Source organism: Danio aesculapii, chromosome 23 (genome assembly GCF_903798145.1).
Source record: "Danio aesculapii chromosome 23, fDanAes4.1, whole genome shotgun sequence".
NCBI lineage: Eukaryota > Metazoa > Chordata > Actinopteri > Cypriniformes > Danionidae > Danio > Danio aesculapii.
This window is the reverse complement of record NC_079457.1, coordinates 38319852-38345721: the sequence shown is the minus strand read 5'-3', so window position 1 is coordinate 38345721 and position 25870 is coordinate 38319852. Positions and strand designations below refer to the sequence as shown.

At 36.3% G+C, this 25870-nt stretch overlaps 1 protein-coding gene across 6 annotated transcripts in view; it reads right to left on the bottom strand.

Moving 5' to 3' along the window:
* rgs19 (regulator of G protein signaling 19) overlaps nt 1–25870 on the bottom strand; it is a 71643-nt gene that overhangs the window by 12778 nt on the left and 32995 nt on the right. For 3 of the 6 annotated variants that reach the window (XM_056449667.1, XM_056449668.1, XM_056449669.1), the window contains exon 2: nt 4087–4226. In XM_056449667.1, coding sequence (XP_056305642.1) covers nt 4087–4226 — 140 coding nt within the window. The remainder of the gene's footprint in view (nt 1–4086; nt 4227–25870) is intronic. The other 3 variants (XM_056449664.1, XM_056449666.1, XM_056449665.1) reach the window with 1 other exon arrangement.

Genomic DNA, 25870 nt, shown 5'->3' with positions numbered 1-25870 from the left:
ACAAAGTTTCAGAAAATAAACTGTACAAATTCCAAAAAAGTTGACATTTTGTGAAACGCAGTGTAACCAAGAATGTGTGATTTGTTAATTGTTTAACTTTTGCCATTCTCCTATATAAACCTCTTTGCTTGAGTAATGTTCAATTAATTGCACATTTGAGTTCTTGTTATATGACCCTTTCACAAAAATAAGTACAATTTCTAACAACCCAGGCTCATTCTAAAAACAAACCTCTATATACATTTCTGGCCAAATACGTCCCAGCAGGTACGTTTTGTTTTTTTTTTGCAGTTGTTTTCGCGAATCCACCAGAGGCCGCTGTGTCCACTTTTTGAAATTTCAAATTTCTCTCGCAAGTGCCATTCACACCTGCCCTTCTCGCGTAAATCCAGCAGAGGCCGCTGCCAACTGACTGAATGACTGACTGAACGACTGACCCACCCTCCTTCCCTAAACCCAATCAAAAGTCTTTTCAAAAGCACCGATTGACCCGTCCACTCACTTCCCTAAACACGACCGACAGTGTTTTAAAAAGCAATGAAGAAAAAGAAAAGCCCTCACCTGATTTTACCACGTTTTCAGATTTTACCACATTCTCACCCTGTTATTTACTTGTTTATTTTATTTTTTGGCTTCTGTTTTTGTTTTACCCGCTTTCTGGAATTGTTCTTCACCAGACTCAAACCATGTCATCATGGTCAACTCCTCTCTGCGTCTCAAGTCGTACGTGGAGAACCACTGGACAATCTGTTAACAGCCAGAAAGCCGTCTATATGGAGGTAAGCGGTCAGCTGGTAAGCGCGAAAAGGAACGCCGTCATACTGCTCCGTAGTGTTCATTTTAAAGATCTCCAGAAATGTATATAGGGGGACGTTTTCAGAATGAGCCTATGTTGTTTTCTGATCACTAAAAAGGTGCAGAGCAGGGATACAGCAATACCAAGGGATGGGAATAAAACAATATCTATAGCATACAGTACCAACAGAGCGCTCCAGTGATGACGTATTTCTGTAGGATGCTACAAAGGACACTAAAGCAGGGATGTTCAAACATGTTCTAATCAGGACACTATCCTGCGTTTAGCTCTAACCCCAATGAAATCCACCTTAACCAGCAACCAACCACCTTGACAGCCTTTCATAACAACTTAATGAGATTAGCTAATAATATAATTTCTTAACTTAACCATGTTTTGTATATTGAGTTTTAATTGTTATCATCAAATTGGAGGTATAGGGTCCCAAGATTGAACAAATTCAAGCCAAAACACTCCTGTATTTATCAGGCAATCATGGAGTTTAAAAGAAGCTTTATTAAAAAAAACAGATGCACTGTAAATATGTAGAAGATTTTTTATTTTTTTTTTTGCTTTATATGTTTGAATATAATGTTCTGCTTTATGATTGAAGTTGTGTGAATGTTTCACTGAAGTGTTGTTGATTGAAGTGCATGTAACATTGATCGTTGTCAACATAGATACTGTTTTGCAAGAAAAAATGTAGACTCGTCTGACAATAAATTGCTACATCTATCTATGCTGGAGCAGGACTGGACACCCCTGGTTTAGCTTCAGTTGCTAGTGCATCTCTTGAGGCAAGTGAAGTTAGGTTTACTCACAAATCTCTGACTAGCTGGCTTCAGTTACACTAACAAGAGCATAAACAGGACTACAGAGGTTGTCTGAGATATTAAACATTATAAACGTTTATTGTTCACAGATCTCATTTCATTTTAAGCGACAGTTCACCCCAAAAATAAAATCGCACACACTATTTACTAGGGCCGAACAATGTATCGTTTGAGCATCGATATTACAATGTGTGTATCCACAATAGTCACATTGAATTAATTATTCATGATGATTAAAAGATGATTAAATTAAAAGTATTATTTATACAATGAAGACCAAGTTATTTTTCGTTTGATGGTTCAATTTCTGTACTTGAATGCTGTTAGGGGCCGATCACACCAAATGCACTTTTTGCATTGAGAGGAGCCTTTTTGAATGGTTTACTAACAGCCGCGAGCATTTTGCGCACTGCTTATGCGCCTTCACGCCTTGCGTTTTAACCGCCTGCTGCACCTCACGCTTTTGCCGTTGCATGCTGTGTTCTCGCAGCCGAAAAAAGTCAACTCTGAGTGGAAAAAGAATGTTTTGTCAGTCGTGTCGGAGTCGAGGTTTCCATTTAGGCGACAGCAGTGGTCGTGTTGTCAAGACAACTACAGAGACTTTTAAAGATGGAGGAGAGACTAGCGTTCGCTGTTTTGAGTTATCTGGAGCTATATGACCACACATATCTTAAATATCACAATATTATTAAATATAAAAATGAAACAATATCAACAACAACATTCGTGCACATTATGCAGCTGATTTAGCCATTACATAGCGACATAAAAAGTGCACCTCCTCGCGTTTTTAAAACGTAAAAGTGTGTTCGGTGTGATCGGCCCCTTAGACTGCCCTATTTACTTACATTTTTATTTAAAATGTTTAAGGGGATGATCACACCGAACGCACTTATACGTTCCAAAACTGCGAGCCGCACCTCACTGCCTTTTTGTTGACAAGAAAAAAAAGAAGCGCGGTGCACTTTTTATGATGCTAGGCAACGAGTGCAAGTGTTGCTGTTGATGTTAATTGAATTTCTTAATTTAATAATATTGTGATATTCAAGATTTGTGATTCATGCAGCACCGTATAACTCACAACAATGAGCAGAAGTTTCTCCTCCATCTTCAAAAGTCTCTGTAGTCGTCTTGACTACACAAACACTGCAGGCATTTCAAGGGAAACCCCGCCTCTGCTTTTATTTGATTGGAGAATGAAAGAGACGCGATTTAACAATATAACAAATGATTTAACATGCTTTTTCCCGCTCAGAGTTGACATTTTTCCAATTGCGAGCGCACGGCGCACAAGGGTAAAAACACGAGGCGCAGAAGACAGTTGAAATGCGAGGCGGCTGTTAGTAAACCATTCAAAAAAGGCACTTCTCAATGCAAAAAACATGGCCATCGGTGTTCTAAGTTGTTAATTTGTTTTATTCATTCATGCATTTTCTTTTTGCCTTTATTGGGGATCTTTATCTGGGTTCGCCACAGCGGAATGAACCACCAACTTATCCAGCATATGTTTTACATAGCAGATACCATTCCATCTGCAACTCATCACTGGCAAACATCCATACACATTCATTTACACTCATACACTATGGACAATTTAGCCTATACACAATTCACCTGTACCGCATACTGTATCTTTGGACTGTGGGGGAAACCAGAGCACCCGGAGGAAACCCACGCGAACACAAAGAGAACATGCAAACTCTTCACAGAAATGCCAACTGAAACAGCCGAGGCTCAAACCAGTGACCTTCTTGCTGTGAGGCAAACGTGCTAACCACTGCGCCACCGTGCAGCCCTGTTTAATTTTTATATGTATGTAATTTACATTTTATGCAGATGCACTGCATAGAAAAAGACTTAATCATCCCGGTCGATTAAAATGTATTAAATATTTCCCAATAGAGACATTCAAATCTTCTGGTCAAAATATATTCCTATAACAATATATATCGCAGCAAAACAAAATAGCGCAATGTCAGATTTTTCCAATATCGTGCAGCCCTCCTACCCTCAAGTGTTTATAAACCTTTATGAGTTACATTCTTCTGTTGGATACTAAAGAAGACATTTTGAAGAAAGCTAAAAACATGTAACCACTGACATCTCTGGTAAGAAAAACAAATACAATGGAGGTCAATGGTTAGAGGGTTCCAACTTTCTTCAAAATATCTTCTTTTGCATTTGGTTTGGAACAAGTGAGGGGAGAGTAAATTACGACAGAATGTTCGTTTTTGGATGAACTGTCCGTTTAAATAATCCAAAAGCCAATAGAAGTTTTTTTTTTTTTTTTGTGGGAAGCATGGTGTCGCTACACCTACAGAAATACATCACTGACTATGGCGCTCTATATGGAGGTCAATATAATCTCAGTGAAGGAATGAATGTGGAATGTAACACTCGCAGCAGTGATGAGTGGAATGTACCATGTGGAGACAGACACAGGTGAGCGGGTCGTACCATGAGCAGCTACAGCAGCAGCACCAGCAGAAGCAGCAGGTGTTGGGTTTCTGTGTGGGGGAGGGGTGCTGGGCGCGGCTGGGGGACGTCTCGCTCCGCGTCATCGGAGACTCGCGGTCTGCCGGGACAGGTCCTGTGTACTGACACACATCAGAGTAAATACCCAACCCCTTGTACTCACACACACATATACACACAGGAAATCCTCTACATCTGGTGACTTGAGTTTGGAAATTAACATGCACATGGTCGTGAGGTCATAATCGGTCCATCTAAACAATCCCGCATGGTCATAATCCTCTGACAAATACACAAATATTAGCTTTTCAACTCATGATCCACCTTTAGAAGGGGCCAAGACTCAAGCTGTCACCTGAAGCAGCCAATCAGAATGAAGTCAGGAGGACATACATGAGCATGCGACCTGATTCCACCAATCAGATTAGTAAATGCCTGAGCAAAAGGCTGAAAATGAGTTGAAGCAAGGTAAAGAGACACAGGGAACAGAAGATGAGCGAAAGGCCATTGTGATACATCACATGATATGGGTGTAGTTCAATTCTGTCACCACAAGTGCACTTGGTAACTAAAAACATCAACCTAAGAATAACCCCGAAATATATATGGGGATGCTTTTAGCCCTATGAACTCCTAAAGCACACTTTTTCCTCTCATTTGTTGAATCTGACCACTAGAAAGGTCAAACTATGGATAAAAATGCAGCACGTAAGAGATTTAGTTTTACTGGAAGTCATGAAAATAACCGACATATTACGCCAGATTGAGCTCGACAGCATTCACTGGTATAAATGACATTTTACGGTTTAATTGGAGTCAAATTTGGATGATTCACCACAAGTATTGCATTTCAAAGTGGATCAAAAGATTGATTTAAAGAGACTTCATATAAGATTATATATCAATTTTACTAAATCAAATCACCTGTGGTTCAGTACTTTAAAGTTAATGTGGACGATGCTTTTGGTTCATGCTAAACGACCCCAGAAATCAGTCACTTATATTGGGAAGCTAGGATTGAAGTTAATATTGTAGATATTTAGGTGTTGCAAAAACAATTTAATAATTAATATTAATAATAATTCTTTATATTTAAATAGCAATTTACACATTTTTTGGGGGATCTCCTCATTCACCACCAGTGTACAACATCTACCTGGAAGGCGTGACGACAGCCATATTGCGCCAGATGGCACACCACCTTATTGGTGGAGAGGAGACAGAGTGATGAAGCCAATTATGATATGGGGATGATGGACAAAGGCAAGTCTGCAAAAAAAAAAGATGCAAATACCGGGGTTAAACCCCTACTCTTTTTCGAAGGACATCCTGGGATTTTTAATGACCACAGAGAGTCAGGACCTCAGTTTAATGTCCCCTTCACTATACTGGGGCGTTAGGACCCACACAGACTGCAGGTTGAGCGCCCCATGCTGGTCTCACTAACACCACTTCCGGCAACAATCTAGCTTTTCCATGTGGTCACCCATTCAGGTACTGACTGGGCACAGCTTCTGTGGGTGACCAAGAGTTGCAAAGAGCTAGCTGCCAGCTATTTAAACTACTATATACTCACTCAATCACTTTCATTCGGCTCAGACCTTGCTTTATCAGGGGTCACAACAATATAATGAACTGCCAATAACTACTATATAAAAAATGTCTGCATAGTCTACAGTTTCCAATTTGGGCTGCACAATACATCGCTTCAGCATTGACATCAATGTTTGCATGTGGAATAGTCACATCGTGGGATCTGCAATGTTGAGTTAAGCATCATTCAGCACCACAGTTCAGTTTGCATGAGATTTGACAAGTCACTGCAAAGTATAACCATAACAGAGTGAAAGTTTATCATTTACATGTGTTTTAAAGAAATTGTTTTAGAGTTAAAAAAAAAAAAAATCAAAAAATGACCCCAATCAATCTAAATGAATGATTTATTTTCCAATAGAGCTATTCAAGCCATCTGGTGAATTAATTTCGAAAAACTAAATATTGCAACCATTCCAATATTCAGACCCCCTAGTTCTTTACAATTTTTATTTATTTTTTTGTGATAAAAATGACTGATTTTGTGGTGGTAATTCCCAGAAATTTACTGACAATTTTGCAATTATATATATATATATATATATATATATATATATATATATATATATATATATATATATATATATATATATATATAATGACAATGATACAAATCATAGCTTCTTTATTTTAGTCTGTTGTCAAAACAAGATCCAAAACAGAAATAAAACGGTATGGATTAAGCCAAAGGAAGGTTGTGTGACTCCTATTCCAGGATCTTATTTTTTCTTTGGCAGATTTCACTCCTCTGAGCATCATATATCTCACTCAGGAAATGCATCGGGGTTTCCCCTACCATAATACACCTAAAACACGGATTGCAGCGAAGTGTTTTCTCCCGTCAACGACAGGGAAAGAGTTAAGCAAAATCATTTAGATTTGATCGATCATAATACCAGCCATAAATGTAAATCAAATATAATGTCCTTCAATTCTGTCGCATCCAGTGGCCGTCATCCTTGAACCAATCTCCATCATTGTAACCTGCTTGCTGTCTGTTCCATTTCTCCGTTTGTTAGATGTTTGCTCCCACTTTCTTTTGTAGTCTGAAGCGCAATAAAGTCACAAAACACCCAATTCGCACCATGCTATTAACTTGATTTGTGCCACAAGATGTCTAATGGCATCTTTGCATTGGCTTAACATGTAAATCTCTCGCACTTCATCAGCATCTGCTTACGGCACAGGCTGCAAAACAATACCACCACTTCCATGTAATGTTACGATTGTAAGGTGGCAGGTGAGACTTATAGACGCTGCGTGTGCAATGTCTATAAGTTATGTAAAACAATTAATTGCAAATTAAAATAATTTGATTATATGATTTGGAATTGGATGTTTTATGAGATTTACATTTTTTGTGATTATTTAGCATTAAAATTATTAAAGAAAAATTTGCGATTTTTGTTGATTTTGCGTTGGATTCAGCGATTGCGAAATCGTGAAAAACTAGAGGATCTGAATATTGTACAGCCCCATTTCCAATATTCTTTATATTTAAACTATCAAAAGTTTGAGTTTCATCTTAATTAACTCATTTGTTGATGTGATGCTTATGTATTTGATGTTGTAATAAGCGTACAATATCTGTAATATCCATTTGCATGCAAGAACATCACTGGAATGAAAAGTGTGAAGCAACAGCTTTTAGAGGGAAGCTACTTCATGAATGTTTCTTGTGAATTCACATTACATGCGATTCCTCTGTTTTCACAAACTGGGCAACAAGTCAATGATTTTCAGTGGTAATCGACAGTGTGAACCAGTATTGAACCCGGAACATTCCTTTAAAGTGGAACAGAGAGTGGGGTGGTGTGTTTAAACTCTCCTCCCCTCCCCCATATGACCTTCTCAATTCGGAGGTTATATTTAATTCGCTAAAAGGCCTAAGCCATAATTCTTTTCCAATTACATTTGGGCCAGCTGTCCTAAATAGAGAGGCCCTGTCCCACTGCATACCGAACATCTCTAATGCTATCACAAAAAACACACAAACATACTGTATATGTGTTGAGGAAGGGAAAGAGAACCGTACTGCATTAAAACAAAAGGCTTTTGTCTTGTTTAATGACAACTTCAGAGTACACGGTCAAATATCCAGATGCCAGAAGTGTTCCAATGATCCAAACTGGCATACGCAGCCTCAGACACTTCCACAGCCTCTGGCAAAACCAAGAACAAACCCTTGAGTATTTCTAGAAGAGACTGAGCTCCAGTGTGCGAGTGAGGATAAGCTGATTGCTGTAATGAGGAAATGCAAGTTGAAGCAGCAAGTGGAAGTAAGTGTAAGGGTGATGGGGAAGTAGCACTTCACACCCAAAATGGCAGCATAGTTTGGATGAATTTGGAAGTTTTGAGGCCAGACGTCTTATCAGGCTGGCCTCCATATTCAGATGTAACTTTCCAATAATTAGAGGATACACCAAGCCAAAGGGCGGCTGTTAAGCAGCGTTGGGCCATAGAAGAGCGCCTGTCAGGCTAGTTTTTTTGGTGACAAAACTAAGCAAACAACACAAGTCAAGCGGGAGAAAAAGAAGCCGGCTGTCATTTTATCAAATTTGTTAAATATTTGCAAACTGTATGGATTATCAGATACATATTTGCATGAATGAATTCTACTGTGAAAATGGTACATTCAGTACATGTTTACGGTTTGTATGTGTGCAGCACTAGTTCTGGTTTCCCTTTGAATGACAATCCAGATACTGCCAGACGCAGGTCTGGAAAGATACAATCTCTCACAGAGATGCAGAATATAGACTACCTTACAAAATCTTGTCGTCGATCCTAGTTGTAAGAGCAACAAATAATAGCTTGACTTCTAGTTGACCATTTAGAAAAGTGGCAGAAGGTAGATTTTTCAGATGAATCAACTGTTGAACTGCATCCCAATCATCACAAATACTGCAGAAGGCCTATTGGAACCCGCAAGGACCCAAGATTCTCACAGAAATAGTCAAGTTTGGTGAAGGAAACATCATGGTTTGTGATTACATTCAGTTTGGGGGCATGCGAGTGAATGACAACATCAACAGCCTGAGATATCAAGACATTTGTGCTGCCCATTACATTACAAACCACAGGAGTGGGCAAATTCTTCAGCAGGATAGTGCTCCTTCTCATACTTCAGCCTCCACATCAAAGTTCCTCAAAGCAAAGAAGGTCAAGGTGCTCCAGGATTGGCCAACCCAGTCACTAGATATGAACATTATTGAGCATGTCTGGAGTAAGATGAAGGAGGCATTGAAGATGAATCCACAGATTTCTGATGAACTCTGTATGTCCTGCAAGACTTTGTTAAGTTATTTGAGTCATTGAAGAGATGTATGGATGCAGTCCTCTAAGCTCATGGGAATCATACACAATATTAATTCTTTTTCTACTGCATCTTTATATTTTATACTGTACATTATTTCTGGTAAGTGACAAGATTTTTGTCTAAGCAAAATCAGACCTGACTATCCTAATTAAATAATCCAAAATCAAGCACTACTTTGGTAAAATAAGCATAATCTAGAGGACTCTGCCTTTCATATAAGCCACTTCTGATACTAAATGATCAACTAGAAGTCCAGTTATTATTAGTTGTTTCTAAAAACTTGAATAGGTGACAAGACTTTTGTCAGAAAGTGTACATTCTTGTTTCAGTCAGCTGTTGTCTGTTTGGTGTGTTCACACTCAGCTTTTTGGTCTAGATGGGATCATTGCTGCTAGTTCTTTGATGTCAGTTTGGTATGTCCAAGTGCAAATGAGGTTTTCCCAAATGCCATCTATTAAATTAAAACATTTGGTTTGGTGCCAATTAAACAACTAACTCTTTCAGTTGGAATGACACAATACTTATTAGTATGTGCAGTATTTTTTTTCAATTTAGGTGCTGAGAGTTAAAAAACTCTTTAACTTAAAAAGCAGCACTCATCAATGTCAGTTTTGAGCCAGCCATCCAATCACAGTGGAGGAGGGGTGGGATAAATGCCATCGACTGTAACTACAACAAGCATTGCAGCAGAGAAATTGATAAATTGTTATAGCTGTTAAATCAGTTACTTGTACCAAGTAACTGCAGATACTGTGTTATAACAACCAAAATGTCTCACTCTCAACAGACAAAAAGCAGCACTGCAGAAGTGCTCTCATGTGCCCACAGATTAAAATGTTTAAAAGAGCACTGTCATTTTAAGCTACCTAAAAGACTTTGGTGAACAGACAACCAAATGCTTCAGCCACACCAGTAGGTGTCAATTTAAAGTTCAATATAAAGTCCACAGTTACGAAAAAGTGACAGGAATGTCTCGGTTACTAAAATAACTTGATAGGTGGAATGATGTTATGTTGTGATGGCAATCTCTGACAACAGAGGACATATCATAGTAGTGGATGACAGAAGGGGAAGTGATGATTCCAAATATTAAAATTCAAGTTATGTTCATTAAACGGAAGTAGCAACACACACACACACACACACACACACACACACACACACACACACACACACAAACAATGTAGGGCAAAACTTGTTTCAATTTATAGTGTTAATGCAAGCTTTAAAGTTGTTTTAATGTCACAATAAAGTTATTCATGATAAGATCTATAACAAGATTTATTTAAAAGATATATTGAAATCTTATTTTATTTTGAATTAAATAAATAAATAAATATGAAACCTAAAACATTGAGGCTAATATATATATATATTAGTCCCCCTTTGATTATTTTTTTTATATTTCCCAAATTATGTTTAACAGAGTTTGGACATTTTCACAGTATGTCTGAAAATATTTTTTCTTCTGGAGAAATCTTATTTGTTTTGTTTCGGCTTTAATAAAAGCAGTTTTAAATTTTTTAATAAACCATTTTAAGGTCAAAATTATTAGCCCCCTTAAGCTATATATTTTTTTCGATAGTCTACAGAACAAACCATCGTAATACAATAACTTGCCTAATAACCCTAACCTGCCTAGTTAACCTAATTAACCTAGTTAAAGCCTTTAAATGTCACTTTAAGCTGTATAAATATTCAAATATTATTTACTGTCATCATGGCAAAGATAAAAGAAATCAGTTATTAGAAATGAGTTATTAAAACTATTGTGTTTAGAAATGAGTTGAAAAAATCTTCTCTCTGTTAAACAATAATAATAATTCTGACTTCAACTGTGTATATATATATATATATATATATATATATATATATATATATATATATATATATATATGTATGTATGTATGTATGTATGTATGTATGTATGTATGTATGTATGTATGTATGTATGTATGTATGTATGTATGTATATATATTCAAATGAACATAAAGCTAATCTAATATGTAAAAGCATAAATACACAGAATAAAAACATAATTAATCACTATGATATTGAGTATTCCCTTGAGAAACACAATATTAGACCTTTAGGGTATTAATCAGATGTGTCAGAATTGTTTTTATCAGCCCACTAAACAAAACAAGTTCCCAGGCAGCAACAATTTCAACTATAACTTGTTTTTCCCCCTCTCTCTCTCTCTCTCTCTCTCTCTCTCTCTCTCTCTCTCTCTCTCTCTCTCTCTCTCTCTCTCTCTCTCTCTCTCCTCTCTCTCTCTCTCTCTCTCTCTCTCTCTCTCTCTCTCTCTCTCTCTCTCTCTCTCTCTCTCTCTCTCTCTCTCTCTCTCTCTCTCTCTCTCTCTTTAACGGGCTGTAAAGGAGGCAGGAGGAGACGTCCCCTCAACACCTACTCCCTGGCTGCTTTCCTGACTTTCATTTGATTTTCCACAAAGTTTTCACAACTTCTCTCCTCGTTCCCCCTCGCGCGTGAAATTCTCTCTGCCGTAAAGATGGCTGCAGCCGTGTGAGGTATTTTTAGCATTTGGCAGCCCCCCCATCCCCCCCCCCCCCCCCCCCATTCATCCTCCCCTCTCCAACTCTCTTTTTCTTTTGCTGGAGAGCTATTTTTTGTGCCGGGGTCAGCGGTGGCCAGAAATTTTGACAACACACTCCACACTTCACAAATACTGTCGAAGCAAACAAGGGATAAATCCTCCCCATCCCCTCTTTCTTACAGCGCGTGGTGTTGTATTTCCCTCCGGAGATTCTGTCTGAATTAAACGCCTCTCCTGTTTGCTGTTTTAGCATTGCACAATGACAGTCTCAAACAAGGTCCTGTAAACACTTCTGTTTTTGTTTAGTCTGCATCTTTCTTTTGTTCTTCCTTTTTTTTTTTTTTTTGCTCACTTGAGTCAAAGTCTCACACATTTTCTCAATAGATTAACATGGATCTACTGTGTTGAACACCACAGAATATAAACATAACTTAGTATTTATGGGTTTTATGTATAATTTGTTTAAATATTCCGGCAAAATGTGAGTGTGCTGGTGCGTCGTTGAGGCAAAGTGGAAGCTCAGTATTTTCTAATCTTAACCCTCCCTCCAATCCGGTTAGGAGGGATTTGGTCAAGACTTGGCAACCCTAAATAGCGCTCCATTTGACCCGCAGTGAGAGGGAGCAATGCACAAAAACAAGAGAGCTGATGTATTACAAGAACTTATGTTGCTTTCTCTTGATACACAATTCAAAGAGATTCATGGGTAGGGCCAGACAGAATCTGCTGACATTCTTTGCTAATTTTGCTAAGAATTTTGTAAAAAATCTGCGGATTTATGCTGAATGATTTTAGGAGTATCATAACTAAAAACTTAATATATGTAATAGGGCTGCACGATTCTGGCTAAAATGTGAATCACGATTTATTTATTTTTTGCTTAAAATCGAGATCACGATTTTCTCAAGATTCTGTAAATGTAAAATAAAGGTTAATATGATTAGCCTATTGTTATTGTTAATTCTCAAACATATGATAAAACAACACTTTTACTATTAGGCATTTGTGTAGGTATGTGTTGCTTAAAATGCTAAAAGAAATGCTGGATATTTTTTTTTTTTTTTTATTAAACATATAAGACCAAATCCAGTCCATATTTTCAGCATTTTTTTAGAGTGTAAAACCTAAAGCAGATCAATTTCTACAGATGAAAATGAGAAGAGTGTGAGCAAGAGACAGGATAAGGTCCCTAAGAGCTCCAGTGTCATTGGGGCCCTTGTGAAGCACATGGCATTAGGAGAAACTGCAAGAAAGAGCCGGAATGGAGGCATGCTGGGACATGTCTCTCTGGGTGGCGTTGTTCTGCTGCTGTAGGCCTGAATAAAGCTCTGCTGTTCATGCCCGGGGGCTTAAAGCAATTAAGAGCTCATTTGAGAATTAATCTGTGATTATTCCCTCATAATATCACACCACAGATCAGCGCTAGAGGACCGAGTCAGAGACAGAGAGAGAGAGGCTTGTTTAAATAACACCAGGCTCTGCAGGGAATTCCAGCTTAATGTAGACAAATGAAAAGCAGGCTCCTAAACACACACAGTAAGTGTTTATAGTAAGTGCACATGACTTGACAATGGTAAATAAGAAAGCTCAGATAACTGGGCTTCCGAAAAAAAGGGACATGTTTAACCTTGGTGTTAAGATGAATCCAATCGTGAGTAATTTACAGTAGGTTTAATTGGGGTCTACTTCCAGGGTTAGTCAAAAACATTAGTTTGGATTTCTTCTGTACACTGTATAAATCCAGACAATACCTTCATGTTGTTCCAACACAAATTAATTCATTTAACTTAATTACAAATGTAAGTGGATTGAACATAAAATTATTAAGTTGCCCCCCGAAAAAAATGGAAGAATTGTGTTTGTTCAGCTCATTTTGAGTGTTGGGTTGCAACCGGTTTCACTATAAACCGCACTTTAATTTGTCATGGTTAATTAATCGTAAAGGCTTCTTCACACTGCATTTCTGCACGGAACAAAACTGCTGGAATTAATAGTTATGCCAACTGTGCGCTAGTTTAAAGTTCAGAGCTTGTACACAATAACCACACACACAGGATTAAAGGCTGATTTTAACCATCACTGAGGGTATTAACTAAGTGCTGTTTACATATCCCGCACAAGTCCGTCATATCCAATAGAGGCATGCGCCACTTTCCAGGCTCTCCTATTTGAAAGTATGGCATGAGTGCACTGCGAGTCACGTGACAAGAACTGACCGGTCAGCTTCATACTTTGTTTGGAATATACACGTTTCTACTACAAAGAGGAAAAAAAGCAAAAGGAAAATACCAAACATTTGTGTAATGTAGTTGATCAAAAGTGCCTTTCAGACAGAGGGTCAGCAGCCTTTGACTACGTTTGTTCTCTTTAAAAGGGAAATACTTAGCTAATATTTAGCTTAGATTTAAATTAGACAAACATTATTTTTCATTTATTCTTATTTGTTTTAATTTATTAATTAATTAATTTATTCATTGTACTGTAAGTCGGCATCACAGTGGTGCAGTGGGTATCACCTCACAGCAAGAAGGTCTCTGGTTCAAGCCTCATCTGAGTCACTTGGCATTTCTGTGTGGAGTTTGCATGTTTTCCCCATGTTCACGTGGGTTTCCTTCAGGTGCTCTCATTTCCCCCACAAGTCCAATGACATAGGTGAATTGGGTATAGGCTAAATTATCCGTAGTTTATGTGTGTGAATGAGTGTGTATGGGTGTTTCCCAATGATGAATTGCAGCTGGAAGGGCATCGGCTGCGGAAAACATATGCTGGATAAGTTGGTGGTTCATTCCGCTGTGGCGACCCCAGATTAATAAAGGAACTAAGCCGAAAAGGAAATGAATGAATGAATGTTATCGTCAGTATTGATAGTAAAACTATCACTTCTGTTTGAATGCCACAAACTTTTTTAATTGCTTTTAAGGTCAAAGAGAAATGGACTATTGTTTGCTTTTAATATTATTTTGCACTGTATTAATTGGTTACTGAGCAGCAATAAATAACACTTTTTAATAAAATGAGTTTTCAAGTGAATTTCTAAACTAGTAGTGTTTAGAAATAATGAATGCATAATAATCGTGATAACCATGAAACTGTGATTATTCCTCAGACTATAATCGTACAACCAAAATCTATAATCGTTGCATCCCTATTTGAGTGTACACTGTAAACAAAATGCTGGGTTCCACACGATTGCTTCATGTTGTCCCAACACAAATCAATTAAGTAAATGTTTTTACAAATTTACATAGATTGAACATAAAACAATTAAGTTGTTCCAAAAAAAAAACCAAGAATTGTATTGTTTCAGCTTATTTTAAAGAAGTAGTTTGAATAAGTAGCAAAAAATATATATGTTTTTGAATGTAGTATAGACATTCATGTGGTTGAATGCATTCAAACAGCCACAAAGGACTATCTACTCTTCGTCTACTGACTGAAAACCATTCCTGGATATGTTGTGAGGAAACATACCAAAACAAACTGTTCTAACTTTGCCTCGTTGTACCAAAACACAGATTATGACTAAAATCTTAGCTGTCGTCCACATCTTTTCCATGCACGTGGATATCCACTTGATCGTAGGCTGCATAACATGGGTTTTGTCCACTTAATGATACAGCCCTAAATACAATAGACTATTGTCTAATTACTATTGTAGAATTTTTTTATTAATATATTGAAAAGTCTTTGCTTTAATTACCCGTAGTCAAATAAAAAACGGTCATAAACTCACAGTTCTGTTACCGGTTCAATTCCAATTCACTCATAACTGCAAAATAGCACACAGGGAGTCGGTTGTTCTCTCAGTAATGGTTCTGGAAGAAGTACTAAGTTGAGTTTTGATGAATCGTTTAGACTGGTTAATTAAGAACAACCAGTTCATAAGAGTCATCTGTTTGTAAGTCAGAGGTTACTGCTCACATGGTTTGCTGCTGGGTGAATGAAACACTGCTACACACCAGTTTTCTTTGGAAATACATGACTGTCGATGTGTCTGCAATACTGTAAACTTGTAAACTGCTGCATGTACATTTTGATGAACATTTCAGATGAAATGTCTATAGAGCTGCTATAATTTACAGACTAATTTAGAGTAGACATGAAAGTTACTGTATGTCACATGCAGCTTTCTACACACACAGAAATGGGTAAAATTCATGGAATATATATATATATATATATATATATATATATATATATATATATATATATATATATATATTTTTTTTTTTTTTTTATGTCCAAATCAGAATATAAATCTTTTTTTTTATAGAATCATGACAATAAAGATGGCATTATATGGTAAACTCAGATGTTTAAATAAAAACATGGCTGAAAACCACTATGATTGAAACAGTATTATTCATATTCTTTTATGCTGTCAGGAAAATTATATAACTAATTAAATATGTAATTAAATGCATTTCTCCTAATTCATACAATATAACTCACTCAATAAATGTAATCAATAGTGTAACAAATGCAAACATGAGATTTAAAACACATGTGCTGTTTTACCTTGTTTTTACATGGCTGTACCAGGTTAGCTTCAAGCAAAAGCTGAAAAATTTTACATTTGGAGCTAAACATGATGTTAAATATCATTTTACAAATTATGTTAAAAGTGTTCTGACTTTATATGGAATTGTGCAAGGAACCATACTGTGTGAGACATAAATAATTGATAATCTGCTCCTGCAATCAAAATTTGTGTGTGAAGGAACAAAAGTTGCAGCTATTATTTTGCACTAGTGTTCAAAACACACAGAGCAGTGAAATGTATTTTTTTTCAAGTATAAATGTAAGCAGTCATCTACAGTATTGCCAATAAACTGCAAACATTTGAACAGAAGCCCTCTCAGCTGTCAACAATGCTAGTGGTGTAACGGATCACAAATCTCACGGTTGGGATCACATTACCGTTTTTTAATCATGAATTGGAGCATTTTTCAGATCAGCAAAAGGAAAGGAGACAAATGTAATTTGCTTTCCATTTATTACAAAAACAGTATACAACTGCAAGAAACTTTTTGTTTAACAAACAAAACTTAGTACCCGTAATTTTGATAAAAAAATAAAATCAAGAGATAACTAGCTGAATAAAAAAAAATAAATTGAAAAATGATCCTTTCTGATATAAAATTTTTATCCTGTAAAATGTTTATACTCAGTTGTGTGCATATGTTTTTATGTGCATTTTCAAAATGTTTGCACATCGTAACATTTACGATTTTTTATGTGATATTCAAAAATGCACTTAAAAAAATAAGTGGATGGAAGCATACACTGTAAATAGCAATTAGTTGAGCTTCTTTAGAAAGTGAGTAAACCCATTGCCTCAAAATCATCAAGTAAATGAACTGTGTATAATTATAAAAATTAAATCAACTTAGTTACAAAGAGTTTACTCGATATTTTTCATCTTCTTGCTTTTAAGGCAATGAGTTTACTCACTATTTTTTAAAGTAAAGTGACCAATCGTTTTTTACCGCTGGTTGTGCCCACATCTAAGAAAGATGCTGTGTGAAATGTCAGTCATTTTTTTATTCGTTTAAATGTATCTACAAGTATGTGTATGACAAAATATCAGAGCAGGGTTTCTGCAGGTAAGTCAAATTTAAGACTTTTTAAGAGCATACGGAATTAAATTTTAGACTCAAAAGGGCTTAATGCTAAGGATTTTTTTAATGGCCCAGCAGAATTTTTATTTACTTGCCCCATCAAAAAAATGAATTCTAATTAGTTATTTTGAGCCACATATTTAAAATTACGTGTCAAAACAAGCAGACCCTAATTGTGTATAGACTAACTTAAAAAAAAAACTCTTTAAAAATAAAAACAACAAACTTTTATAGCATTAATCATGAATAGAGTTTTATTGAGATGTATTGTTGGTGATTGGAGATGTGTTAAATCGATTGGGTAGCTTTACATAAACAAAGGAAATTAAGACCTGTTTAACATGATTTAAGACCTACAAGACAATCTTTCTGGGAATTTAAGAGTTTTTAAGGCCTAAAAATCTTTTTAAGACCCCGCGGACACCCTGTAGAGAAAATATGGTGAACTGTTCCATTGGAAATCCAACAATTGACTGTGATTGAATAAGAGGGATTTGAGTTGTCATTAGGCTGGAATTTTTTTATTGGCCTGGCAGCTCTGGTTGGCATGAACAAGAAATTGCTGTAGCATCTTGACAAATAAAACATGTATAGATGAAAAAGATTTGATTTTATCAGTATTTGATTGAATTGTTAGATGACTGCTGCTTGCAAACTGTAGTGACAGGTTGCAGGAAAAATAATCATTCAAATGGACCAAAATCACTTAAAACAAACACTGCAGAATTCCGTAAGACTGATTTCAAAATGTTCATATTAAAAAAAAAAAGGATTGTATGACATTTGCAACCAAGGCTGCTTAAAAAGTGGCCACTCACTGTGCTGCATTCTGCATGAATGAATGACGTTCAGCAGTCTGCTCTAAAATATGCAAATTCTGACACAATTCCACCGACAGGCAGAGACATGTGTTTACATATAAAACAAGCGAACAACACATTCTCGGATGTTTGGACTGGAATCTCGCTTATAGAAGTGGTACTATTAGTGCTCTGCTGATGTGAGTCAATCCAGCCACACCTTGAGGGGGAATTTGGTGGATGGTACAAAAGCGGTCAAAGGTTAAAAGCAAAAAAGCAGACGGTGTAAAATGCCCGATCACTACTTTACAGGAATTGACTGTCAGCCAATGTTCTTAACCCTTGTGTACTGTTTAAATTTACTACCCTTTCATCATGTTCGAGGCTGTTTTTGCCCCCTTATACAGTAGGCCTCACAAGAAGCAATATATCGACTTATCCTGCAATACTTGGAGATGACCACAATAACTTTTCCCGTTGCAATACATATATTTATAAATTAACAAATAACGTTAAAGCCATTTTACAATGACATTTACGTTCTGCCTCACCAATGTCAAAGTTTATAATTGGACATTTACCTAATAGGACAATTATTAGAATATAAAATAGGACATTTACCTTTTTAACATCAAATTATAGAATCTGAATAACCCTAAAATGATAAGCATTTTAAAGTGTTTATGGCTATTTGCATTATTTTGCTGTTATATAATCATGTGGCACAAAAGGATCTCAAAATGACAATAATATCGCTTATTACAACAATTTCTGTGACAATATATCACACAACATCGTGACGGCCATTGACTTCCATTGACATTTTTTGATTTCAAAGCCATGATAGCATTAGGCATGGACTGGATTCTGATGGTATGATAACCTTGGATAAAAATATCATGGTTTCACGGTATCACGGTATTGTGTTTACTGCTATAAAATAATTTATTTTTAAATGTCTTAGTAAAAAACAACAACTCTTTCCCCCATTTAACACAATATATTGCAATTTAGGAAACATTTATACAATTTTGGAACAGTAAACATGTCAGACTACATAATTAAAATAAACCATTGACTTCTTAAGAGATTTCCTTACAACACATTTAAAACACTCATATACCTTAGAAATGGTATAACAAAAAATTTTTGCGGTTTTAATACCTTGACTTTTCCAAACCGCGGTAAACCTTGAAACCGGTTATCATTCCATGCCTAGACAGCATATAATCATGCATTCTTGATTGCTGCTGGTTAATGTAGTTAAAGAAGTAAAATGTGTTACTTTTACTGGTGATCATCAGTTGGCAGCATTAACCCTTCAGAAAGGCCTGTGTAAAAAGGTGTCTGGCTTTTATATGGATATCTGTGAGGAAAAGCAGCAGATTATAGTGTGTGCGTGCATAAAAACACCTACTACATGAAGAGTTTAGATGTAAAAACCTCTAAATACCGTCTGAAATTTTCTTCAAAAAGTATCATTTTTATTAGGCTCCTGTGTGCAGGTTCAATAATTTCACTTTCATGGCAAAGATAAGTTGTTTTCATGATCTTCAAAGTGAAATAACTCGACATAAACAAAGGAGGCTGTGAATAATGCTCATTTTTTATGGAAATTTCAGATGCACGTTGAGGCTTTTGCATCTGAACTCTTTATATTTACAATGTTCTGAGAGTTGAGCTGCTTATTTTGATTTTCTCAGACACATCAAGATAAGTGTGTAAAAGTCTCTCTCTCTTACACACACACATGCACACACACTATAGTCCATATATAGAAGGCAGAAACTAAGCTTTTTTGCACTGGAACTGTTGATCAACTGTAAAAATGACACATTTTACCTCCAAATATAATATAAATTTACAAATACACCTCACATCACCAAGAATGCATGATTTAGGGTGATTTGGCCTAAAATCTAAATCTCGATTAACTGAACATTTTAACTCGATTACAATTAATGAACGATTATTTTATTTATTTATTTGATGTTTTTGCCCTCATAGCTCACTGTCAAGTAAAAGATTTTTGAATGTAGGGTGGATTACTTGATTTAAAAACAATTGAAGTAGACACACACTATCTACTATCTAACATCAAAGCTGAACAACTGAAATTAAAACACACATTGCCTAAAATGCGGCTCTCCACTCCAACCGTCATCACCACTACCAAACCAACCAATCACAAAGCTTGTGCTACGCGTAGTTGTAACGTATAAGTAATTTTTTTGAGAGGTATGCGAAGGTTGCGGCGGACTGTACACGTGCCCCTGGCAGAAGAATAATATAATAATATAATAAGCATAAATCATAATATAATATGTATAATTCAGCCTTAACAGAGCGGGGTCACATGAAAAGTAATTGAAAAAAATGACCTGGAAAAATTAGATCGATTATTGGTTCTGAATGTCGATTTCGATTACTTTTAGACTAATTGCCCAGCCCTAGCATGATTATATGGTGCTATGGCTTTGCAATTAAAAAATGTCATTATAAAGGAAATCAATGGGGCAAAAACAGCCCCCAACATAACGAAAGGGTAGAAAATTTGAGTGTATTGTTGAATTTTTGAAAAATTCCGAAGCATTTTCCCAAAACGTGTCAAAATACGATTTGTCAACAAAATCATTCCATCTGCTGAAACACAGAGAAAGCTGTGGCCAAATAAAGACTCAAAATCACCACAGAGTGGATGAAAGCATCCCAACAGCATACAATGGTTAAACAAGGAGGTCCAATAATACAAATTTAGGCTTCCAAAACTAGAAAATAGCAAGTCAAAACCATCTAAATTTAAAATTCAAACTAATTACCTTTTAAGCAACCGGTCAAACAGCTATCATTTACTAGTAGTATTTCTGTCCAGCAATTGTGCAATGACTAATGCTCATAAAATCACGTCAGGCAGAATGAATACCCAAAGCTCCAAATAAATCAGAGCAAGAGCGAGGCAGAGCGGCTCAGTGCCCGACACCACCCTGTGGAGACATGGGGGCCAAACTTGGAGCTGTGGCAAACATCCAATTGGTCACAGATTTTTTTTAAAAAGACGCCAGGAAATCTTCATCTGAGACACAGTTAAATGTTACTCAGAAACAAAACAAAACTCACTGAAGAAAATTTCAACCGTGGTCTCTGATCTTGTTCTAACAGGCTCTGAGATGCAAGCTCAGTTAAACAATGAGAACAAGTTTTTATACGTTTACAAACACACAAACTGTCAGCATTAAGATTTGCCAGCTAAGGGTTGCGTTTAGAGTCTCCCTTTAGATCATCAAGCCAACATCCTTGTGTGAAAAAAGCAGCCACGTAGTATTATCACATAAATAGTTTATTTGGCCAACAGATATTTTTAATACCAGGAGCTGCAGTAAGTATTTGCTAGAGTTCGGTTGTAGTTTGATGTCCTTGTAAGGAGATCCCGCTGTAAAATTTCGCCTCATTTCATACAAAGTCACACGGGAAACCAAGACCCTCGGCTATAAAAACCAGCATCCACACCATAAAGTTTTGCACACAGTACTTGACCAAAGACAAATTATTAAATATGAATAACTAATAGTTAACTAATTAAATAACCTAGGGGCCACTGAGATTATTTTGATTTCTTCCAAAATTCCTATATTCAAAATTTTTTTTAAATCGTCTTGTCATTCAGATTTTTTACTCCATTTTAATGGGTTAAATAAACTGTGTGTCCAAGTAATTGAAGTTATGAAACATTTTCAAGTTCATTTTTGGGTTAAGAGTAACAAAAATGTCCTTTCTTATGGACCCTGTGATACAAGTTTTACTTTTTTTCTCAAATTCTGTTTTATTTCTGTTTGAAAACAAACAAGTTTACAGAAAAGAAAACAGTTAAGTAACTTAATTACCAAATATGTAATGTAATTACTCGATTAAATACTACTTCAAATTCATATGAATCTCAAAGTATACAGAATACAAATTAAACTCTCTCTGATGGCCTTTTAGGTTTAGTCTGACAAATCGAACCTTCTTTAGTTGAAAAATATACATTATATAAATAAATATACAGTTATTCTGCCTCTCTGTTGAAATTGTGCACGGTATTTCACGGTAACTAAATTACTTATTAGTATTTATTATTTATTCTCAAGGCTGATTTATACTTCTGCGTCAAGCGCACGGGAATGGTCCAGCACAGCCTTCGCATGGTCACATAGCCCTCTATACGTTGCAATGATGCATAGCGCAAGCTCTGTGATTGGCCAGCTTGGTAGCTATGCCGAGTGTGGGCGGTGCTAAAAACCGCAAGCCAGGTGGAGCAATTGTTTACAAGTGTTGAGTCCACTGATCTGTATAGATTATCCTCTATATAGATCAGTGGTCGTGCCATGTGAAGGAGCTTCAGATGTTTTGTGTTTACCTTATGATACAACTTGTTGCACGTCCGCTGGTTCCTGCCTTTGAATGAGCGACGGTTACGGCCAGAAGTTCACGAAAATGATTTATATTATTGAATAAATTTCCCATTAAGTTAAGTTTATTTATCAACTAATTTCGAGAGGATCACGTGCGTATGATTGCTTGCGGCTGGTCCCGCATTATTCAATTTATGATTCCCCAATCAGACGATTCTTAAGCCACTATAAATACCCAAAGTTCCATATAACAGCTATCTTCGTTTTGAAGAATCCCCCCTTTCATGCCTACTCCTCCTCCTTTCCTAGATGGGTGGCATGGTGGCCCAGTGGTTAGCACTGTTGCCTCACAGCAAGACCGTCACTGGTTTTAGTCTTTACCAAGTTAGCTGACGTTTCTGTACGGAGTTTACACGTTCTCCCCATGCTTCCCCCAGGTTCCCCGGTTTCCTCCCACCGTCCAAAAACATGCAACTTAAGTTAATTGACTAATCCAAATCGACACCATAGACATGATCCTAGAAAGTAGTTATCTCTTAAGGGCAATCATTATCTGTTCATTAGCTACTAAAGCAGGGGAATTCTCGAGATCTACCAGAGCTCAAACTCCCCTCTCACCTTGCAAACGGGAGGGAGCACCAGGCTCGAGGATCTTATGAATCTGTCTTCCGGGATAGCATGCCAAACAAGCTTTATAATCAATCATCAGCTAAGTGTGAACTCTTGAATTGTATTTTAATAAAGTCTGCCCCCAACCCTAAACCTAACCGTCACAGTAATGTTAAAACAGAAGTTGTATTGAGTATTATTTATGTTATCCATTAAATTACCCAATAAATTGTATTTATAAATAAATCTACCCCCACCCTAACCCTAAACCCAACCGTCACAGTACTGTAAAAATATACATTATTGTTATAAAGTGACATAAAAAATGCTGCTATTTTTATAGCACTGTATTTTATCGGCATCAGTGCTACACTTTAAAAGACAGAAGTATCGATAAGCTCTGATGTTAACGGTTCTGCTATCAGTACTGGAGAATCATTGCTGAATAAACATTACTTACAGAAGCATAATTTAACTGACCAACCTTTTCTAATTTGCAATATTGGATATTTGTCTTCACAGTTGGCAGTCTTACGTGAGAAATGCTCGTGTTTCCAGACGAGAGCGTCAAGTATAAAAGCCTTCACAGTTCTCGGCACTCAGTGGAGGCTCGCGCTTAGCGCACACATATAGCTCGCGACACAGACTCACGCACACGCAGCTTGTAAGTTTGCGGAGTGAACCAAATGGTTTTTATTTCCAGAGTGGACAGCGACAACGCCCGTTGCAACAACGCAACAAGTTGTTTTCTTGTACAAGCGGAAACGCAAGCAATCTGGCTAAGTGAAAGTATCTTTCAAAAGTGCGTTAACTGCAGAAAGACACATGAAAAGTTTTTGACTGCCTAGCTACTAACGGTAACGTAACATCATCCACATCGTTATGCCAGCAGTAAATCACCTAAATTGATTAGGCATATATTTGTATTTACAAATATAGCATATGAATAGCCTAATAATAAACTTTGCTTACAAAGAAATTATATTAAAAAATGCTTATTTTTACAATGCAAGATGCTCCAAAACTGTATTAAAAACACAGTTAGCTCCCAAAACACCAATAACTCATTTATGTGACTATGTTAATGAATAATCATAAACATTATCTCAATTAACTGCATTTTGCAACTCAAAGAGGGTATTTTCCAACTAGAAGGAGCACAATAAACCAAGAAAGATCCTGACTTCTGCCAGTAAAGGCAAACATGTTATTTTTCTCTACACTCTTTTACAAGAAAAAAAATTAATTATTAATTTACAATTATTGGTTTTGCTTTATTTTACATTAAAAAACATAATATTAAAATAAAGTGTTGTTAATTCTGTTCAGTTTATTATTATTATTATGTTCTTCATCAAAAAACACTACAAAAAGTACTGATAAGAGAATCGTTAAAGTACTGAACCGATAAATGGTATCGATAAAAGTAGTAATACCGTTAAAACCATAACCAAACCCATCCCTAGTTATTCCTCTCAATAATTCTATCCAACGGATTAATAATAGATTGATTGATTCAATAGATAGATTTTTACAAAACTTGACAACTGAAATGAGGCTATGTATAGAACGTCTTACCTCTCTGATTTATATTTGGTGACTATGTCTGTGGGTGTCAAAATTAAAGTGCACTTTTCACTTATAATGGCTTATTGCTTATCATCAGATAAGCGGAATCCATGGGACTTAATAAAATAAACCCTGAAACTCTGACCAATGTGAGGAGAGTTTACTCGCACGTCACTTGTTTTAACTATTTTGGTCTAATTAGAAACTTTGCAGTGTGAAAGCGAACCGCACCAAGAATGAAAATAAAGATGTATCATTTAATCCCTGTTTCCAAACAAAACAATCGATCTACAGGTGTGAAAGCACCCTTAAACTTACTCAAGTCCACATCATGTTTTAAGCATTGCCAGAAACAATAAGGGAAATATTCAATATTCAAATTCAACTTTTTGGTGAATTTTAGACATTTCTATATTTTGTGCCATGCGAAAATATAAATAAATAAATAAATAAATAAATAAATAAATAAATAAATAAACCAGGATTGATACATTTATAGTGTGAAACAATGTACAGTGTGACAGTGTGCTAACAGTTTAAGAAGCAGTCAGATAAAGAGACAGGAGAGGAGAGGAAGTGTTGTAACTCTTCAGATGTTGTAAGTGGCACACGGAGCTTGAAATCTAATGAGTCAGCCACCGCTTCTTCCTCTTTCTAGATGCTCACCTCACCAGATCAAACCAGATATCCAGACAAACAATGAGTCCACAACACCACAACTAACTTATGCTAACATCCGCATACAGGCCCACATGCCCACTTCATCAGATAACATGCACGCACACACACACACAGACCGATGACTTATTTAAGCTATTTGGTCAACTTATTTAATGTACAGCAGCCTGAAGATGCAGATTTGGTTGTATCAGCAAATACTGTGAGAGAAAAAAGAAAAAACTCTGGGATTTTCTTTCAGAAATACATTGAAATAACAAATAATTCAGTAAGATTATACAAACAAGCACTTTTAAAAAAACATTAGCATTTTACACTTGAACAGTATGTTTTAATGCACTACTGTGTGTTAAAAGCAGTGGTGTAAAGTAACAAATTACAAATACTCAAATGACTGTAATTGAGTAGTTTTGCTCAGAAATTGTAATTTATAAGTAGTTTTAAAATGTGTATGTTTACTTCCCCTCAAGTACATTTTTAGTGCAGTATTGGTACTTTTACTCCACTACTTTCCTTCAACCTGCAGTCACTACTTTACTTTTTCATAATTTTTCAGTCTGCGGCAATTAGCTGAGGGGAAAAGAATCAGTCCTGTGATTCCTTTCCAATCCAATCACACATAGAAAGTAAA